The 6,621-nt window shown below is 43.2% G+C and overlaps 1 protein-coding gene across 1 annotated transcript; it reads right to left on the bottom strand.

Annotated features, from left to right (window-relative positions):
* Positions 1–293: 293 nt before the first annotated feature.
* il10rb (interleukin 10 receptor, beta) lies at positions 294–6,315 on the bottom strand. The gene is made up of 8 exons (XM_014025806.1): positions 6,128–6,315; positions 3,441–3,564; positions 3,162–3,346; positions 2,884–3,044; positions 2,117–2,261; positions 1,199–1,356; positions 962–1,119; positions 294–894 (listed from the first exon to the last, which is right to left on the bottom strand). Exons 1-8 carry the CDS (start codon positions 6,180–6,182, stop codon positions 672–674), a joined length of 1,209 nt encoding a protein of 402 aa, XP_013881260.1. The 5' UTR covers positions 6,183–6,315; the 3' UTR covers positions 294–671.
* Between the last annotated feature and the right edge of the window lie 306 nt (positions 6,316–6,621).

Genomic DNA, 6,621 nt, shown 5'->3' with positions numbered 1-6,621 from the left:
CAGTAGCAACAAAAAAATATATTTTAAGGAAAAACACCTTCAAATGTTGAGTTTTCCCTGTGAGTTATCAAAGCTTTTGTTTCTTCCCAGCTGGTAAATCTCAATATTCAAACACTATTTGAGGTTTCTTTTTTCAAATGACAAAAAATCCTCATTAAAATGACATAAAATTAGGATTCAGACCAAATATTTGTGTTATTGTAACCAACAAGACAAATTAAATAAATCTCTGGATGTAATGATTTCAGGATGATCMATCTAAATGTAGGTTTTAAAGCAGGAATCAGTGAACATGATGGGTCACAGATATTTATTAAACAGATCAGACAGCATGCTTACAGCAGAAGAACAAGCTCTGATGGAGTTTATTATAAGGATTAAAGCAGAAGAAAGAAGCCCACCTGAACTAACACTGTACATCTTCTCCTTCAAAGCCTTGATTTGTCTGATTATTGAGAAAAACTTTCTGATTCCTGGTTTTAACCAGCTGCTCAGCAACAATCAGACCTTCCTGTGATTAATTCATGGAAGCTGCAGGACACGTTCAGAGCCAAACACAAACTCCTCTCAGCCCCTCATGGTTGGAGGATCTTTACATGATGCAGAGTCCTCAGACTGGATCAGGTCCTCAGCTTTGATCCGGTCCGTCTCTCAGGTGGAACAGACAAACGTCAGACGCTCACGTCCCCGACGGCCTCGGCTGAGACCACCGGAGAAAAGCTGAACTGTGTTTCCATCATCTTGAGCTGCTCGGGGAGGCGGCGGCTCTCACAGCTCAGCTCCACATCTGGACCGGACTGACAGCTGTTGGGCTGCAGGACCACCGAGTTCCTTCCTGCAGAATAGACTCCAGAGTCGCCGCTGCTGCTGCTGTCCTGACGCAGGTGTCTGCAGCTGGAAACGAGAAGACAGCTTCAACATTTCATCTTCTGCAGCCCTGCTGGGCTCTGCTTCAACCAACCTGTCATCTCCCTCCAGGCCTGCTGGGGGCGCCGTGGAGCTGTGGATTTCCAGGACAGCGCTCTCCGGGCAGACGGTCACACCCTCACAAAGCTGCTCAGACTCTGAATCAGAGATGACGAGGCACCGGTGGTCCGAGCCCGGCGAGTCAAAGASCGGCTGCAGGGAGGAACCAGAGAACAGCTTCCAGAACATCTGGGTTTTAGGAATTAAAAACGCAGAGTCATCGGCTGCTTACCTCTTTGAGGCGCTGGGGCAGCTGGTCACGGGGAAAGAAGGTGGTCTTACAGAACCAGTAGCACCGATGGGAGCCATACAGAAAGATCAGGAACACCAAGAAACAGACGAGCAGAGACCCCAGGAAGAACAGGAAGATCTGCCACCAGGGCACGGGTCCTGTCAGGGAACAACAGTATGTCAGGTCAAGAAAACACACCAAGCAGCCAGGAAGTCTAGAACCACACCTTTGACCAGGGTCCAACTGGGGTTCAAACAGGGTCCAACCAGGGTTCAACATAGGCTCAATTAGGGTTTAACTAGGGTTTAACGTTTAACCAGGGTTCAACTAGGGTTCAACCAGGGCTCAATTAAGGTTTAACCAGGGTTCAACCAGCGATAAACCACGGTCCAACCAAGGCTTTATCAGGGATCAACCAGGGTCTAACTGGGGTTCAAACAGGGTCCAACTAGGGTTTAATCTAGGCTCAACCAGGGTTCAACATAGGCTCAATTAGGGTTTAACCATGGTTCAGTGCTCAACTAGGGTTTAATTAAGGTTTAACCAGGGTTCAGCCAGCGATAAACCACGGTCCAACCAAGGCTTTACCAGGGATCAACCAGGGTCTAACTAGGGCTCTACCAGCATCCTACGAAGGTCCAGCCAGGGTTCTACCAGGGTCTAATCAGGACTCTACTAGAGCTTAACCAGGGTCCTACCAGGGCACTATCAGGGATCAACCAGGTTTCTACCAAGGTCCAATAGGCTCAATTAGGGTTTAACCATGGTTCAGTGCTCAAGTAGGGTTCAAGTAGGATTCAATCTAGGCTCAACCAGGGTCCAACCAAGGCTTTACCAGGGATCAACCAGGGTTCTTCTAGAGRTCTACCAGAGTTAAGGGTCTTTCCTGAACCTGTTTCTTACCCTCAGGTGTCTTACCTTCAGTCTGGACACACTGCTGAGACGTGAAGCTACTCGTCTTGTCGTAGAAGTCGTAACGTGAACGGACTTTTACACAGTACCAGGTCCAGGCTTTCAGGTCTGACAAAGTCACCATGTTGTTAGTGCTGTTTAGCACCCGGACCTGAAGAACATGAAGGAGACATGCTTTAACTTTATTTATAAAAGCCCAACCGTAGAGCATCCATCCACACTCTGCAGTGAGTTTCAACATCCAGATGTTAAGATCAGAGATGTGGAACCAGAAACACAAAGTCCAGGGTCCAAGACAACCCAATGAGAACCAGTCTCTGTAGCTTCCATGGTTCTGATCAACAAGTACACAAGTAGACACACACACACACACACACACACACACCTAATTCAGAACAATGAAACTAAGTCTGAAATGTGGTCTGACAAGAAACAAAACAAAACAACCAAGTCAGAGCAGTTTTCAGCAGGAAATCCTGTCAGAATTTTCTACCATCTCCTCACGAGACGCAGGAAACACCTGCGCAGCGTTTCATTTAACAACCAACAAACGTTCTGCAGAACCCAGACCAGGGTGGTTTGATCTGAGCTCTACAGGGGATCCACCGGGACACTGAGACACAAAAAGACCAGRGAGGGGAATTTATGATACAGAAACTGGAAACTGGACCAGAACAGAACTTTGAAATGTTTAGGCTTTCTGTGAAGAGTTAGTGTGACCTCAGGACTGGACTCAGAACCTGTTGGGGGTACAGTCTGACCTCAGGACTCACCTGGTTCTCGTGGGCCATCTCCCAGTAGTGAATGTAGAAGGACAAGTTGGGCAGGTGATCCCTCATGGAGGTGTTGGAGCTGGTCTGAGGGTCTGTGAGGGACACATCCAGAGCAGAACCAGCAGCACAAAGGTCCACTTTGGATGGAGGTCCGAGCTGAGCTGGAGGAGCAGAACCTGATTACAAATCATCAAACCTGAAGAGCTTTAAGTTTSAGTTCTTCTTCATTCAAAGAGGTGGAACCAGGTTCAGGTCAGAACCTTTAAAGTTCTGGTTACCTTCRTTATCGGGGCAGAACTCCTTCATGGTCCAGTCAGAGTGATGTCRGTTGAGGCTGGCTCGAACCCGGAGCATGTAGATACTCAGGTAGTGCAGGTTTAACCCCGTCAGGTCACAGGACCTGCGAGACGTGTCCCCACACGCCACGTTCCACCTGGGAACCTTCGACTTCAGCCTGTACCTCCTGAGGAGACATCATCACCATCACTGACAGGAAGCTGTAGYCTCTGTTTGTAAATTAACTCAGAATGAATGAAAGTAAACCTGTCAGAACTCACGAGATGTACTGCACGCTGAAGGTGACGTTGTCGGCTCCTCTGTGGTCCCAGACCCAGCTCAGGGTGTAGTTGGTGTTTAAGGTGATCATGTTCAGGTCCTGAGGTGGAGCCAGCTCTGCTCCAGCTGCAGGAAACAAATCAAACAAACAAAATGATCCAAAACCCACAATGAAACCTAACGGGGGTGGGAATTAGGGGTCGACCGATACATCGGCCGGACGATATCGTCCAGTCGATGTATCGGACGGTAGGGGTGTAAGAAAATATCAATACACTGAAATATCACGATATTTCATTTCCTGATACTGTATCGATATTCTAAAGCCCTGTATTGATTTTTAAATTAAGGTTTAAAATGTCAACTTTCCTGCCAGCCGTTCATTTTTATGTTGTAGTTCAGCCTCTGACCACTAGTTGGCAGCAGTGAGCCAGACATTTGGCTCCTCTACCTCTTGAGKGCCAGAGAGTAAGGGTAGCATTAGCATTGTGAGTAAACATTAGCTTTTCTTTTTTTTTTTCAGTAAGACGTTTTTATTTAATAGAATTTTTGGACAAAAAATTGCAATATATCGCCTTGCTTACAGTATCGCAATATATCAGGATATATCGTATCATATCGCCAAATTCTAGCCAATACACAGCCGTACTCTTTAGGCATGCTGCTGTTTTTACATCAAAAATAATCATTTTATTTTATGTAACAAATTATATTAATCTGATTAATCTATGAATAAAAACAGAATATTTAGCACTAGATAAAATAAATCATTTATTTATTTAAAGAAATGTCTGAAAGGAGGAGTCCTGTGTGGCAGCACTTCACACTAATGTTTCTTTTTGTTGTTAAAACTGAGACCTGTGTAACATTTGTTATCATTTTTARTTTCATCAAGTTAATGYAGGAAGAAAAATCAMGATCAGCTTCAAGAATTGGCCGAACACAAATTAGACCGATGTCAAAATAATCTGTATCAGTTCATCTCTGGTGGGAACCTTTTACTGTCTCACGGTTCGATTCAAAATAAAGTTTTTAATTTAAAAACTGATCATGTGAGCTCATCTGTGGTGTTTACAGTGCTTACAGTGCCTGTGACAGTTATATCCTTTACATAGAAAAGGTCAAAGAAAACATCTTTATTTTTAATAAACTTGTACACATGGTTTTACAACGGGCTGATTTCCTCTTGAACTTGGCTCAAACAAAGTGAAACAGGAAGTGACATCAAAGGGGAACTCTTTAAGAAAATTAACTCCGGTTTATTTATTTTATTCAAACATTATTTGAAGTCTGACTGTACTACATGCAGACACTCCCATGTGACATCACTTCCTGTTACTTCACAGGTAAACATCTCAATAATCGTTCATCTCAGTGACATAAAGTTTATTTTGCAATATTTTATCAACGTCCTCTTTCTAAAAAAGCACTCATGTGTTACAGAGATTTGACGTGACACTTTAACCTAACTTGACTGATTGAGTAAAACGAGCTGAGATCTTTGTCTTCATGAAGACGTGACCAGTAGAGGAGCTTCCCTCCAGTTCTGGTGCTTCCTGCTCACCACACCGTCCAGAACCAGCAGCGTGGTGACGTCCGGACCTTTAAATCCTTTCTGAATGTAAATGAGAATCATGACACTGATGTGAACGCAGCTTTTTGCAGTTTTCCAGGTAACTGTTGTCACTGGAACGTGAGGTTCTGACTCACCTGTTGAAACGAGCAGCTGTTTGGGTCACATGACTGACGTCAGTCATGTGACCCAAACAGCTGCTCGTTTCCTCATTTCTCAGACGAAGCCGTGGTTCTGGACGGGTTAAATTTAGCTGAGGGTGTTTGTTTGAGTGTTAACTGGAACAGAAGTTTGTTTTAGCTTTGATTGGTTCCTCTTTCACTTCCTGGTCCACTCACCTGCTCCTCTTTCACTTCCTGGTCCGCTCACCTGCTCCTCCTCTGACATTTAATCTGAACTATAGTTTTAACTTTTATTACGTTGTTTTGAGTTGAGTAAAGTAAACCTGGTGGTTCTGGTTCTGGTTCTGGWTGACCTCTTTGTTTGACTGGAGGTTAGGGTTGTCCGTGTGGTCACCACAGGCGGTCCATTTGGTCAGAACCGAGACCAGGACTGGTGTTTTGGTTTAGGGAAGAGGTTTGGACCAGAACCGATCAGTTTCTTCTTCTGCTAACTTTCATTTATTTATGATCTGTATTTAATTATATATATGTTGTTTTTTAAAGAAATAATAAAGTTTGATGTATATTTTGAGGATGAAATGATATGTTTTATTATTTTAAACTAAACTTTGAACTAAATAATAAAAATATCACCARAATCATTAATACAGTTTTACCTGATCAAATAAAACATTTCATTTCTGTTTTAGAAACATTTTAATTCAGGACATGAGACAAACATTTAACCTTAAATAAGAGCTTATTTATAACCTGTTTGTTTCTGAAGTTATGACTGAATACTTTCTGTTTCCTTTCTGCAATAAAAGATAAATTTATTTGATCAGAAACATTTGGACATTTACCGCCAACTCTGAGGTTTTAAACAGTTTAAAAAAGCCTTAATAAGTCGTTAAAAGCCTTCATGTTTATGATAAATGTTATTTATTCTCAGTATCAGGCATCATGCTAACTGTTAGCATGATGCTAACAGTTAGCAGAAACGATCCAGACTTACCGGCGGAGCCYCGGAGACACGAGACCAGAAAACCCAAACAGATCACCGCAAACATGGCTGTTGTTTTACTGACAACCCGTCCTCAGGTGTTTTTATCAGCCCTCCATTGTTCTGACTCGGTTCGGCTCGGCTCGGTTCACAGCGCCTCCGAGTTTATTTAGTTCGCCTCGCTCTTCTTCATCTTCAGTTTACACAACACTTCCGGTTTCCTTCCTGTCCCCACACCGCCCCCTGCCGGACGACAGTCAGCTCTGCACCGGTTTGATTTATTCACAACACGCAGGAGTGAAGAACAAATCATGTAAATGCAAAGTTCTAAAGTAACTAAGTACAAATACTTTGTTTATGTATTTAAGTAGAATTTTTGTGAATCTGTACTTTACTTGAGTAATTATTTTTCAGCCTACTTTTTACTTCCACTTCTTATTTCATTTCTGCTTGTTTTCATTGCAGCTTGTTGTTGTAAAAATAAAAACTATCCATATAAACTGAGC

Source organism: Austrofundulus limnaeus, unplaced genomic scaffold, assembly GCF_001266775.1.
Source record: "Austrofundulus limnaeus strain Quisiro unplaced genomic scaffold, Austrofundulus_limnaeus-1.0 Scaffold501, whole genome shotgun sequence".
Classification (NCBI taxonomy): Eukaryota; Metazoa; Chordata; class Actinopteri; order Cyprinodontiformes; family Rivulidae; genus Austrofundulus; species Austrofundulus limnaeus.
The sequence above is the reverse complement of the archived record's forward strand: the minus strand, read 5'-3'. Positions and strand labels throughout refer to the sequence as shown.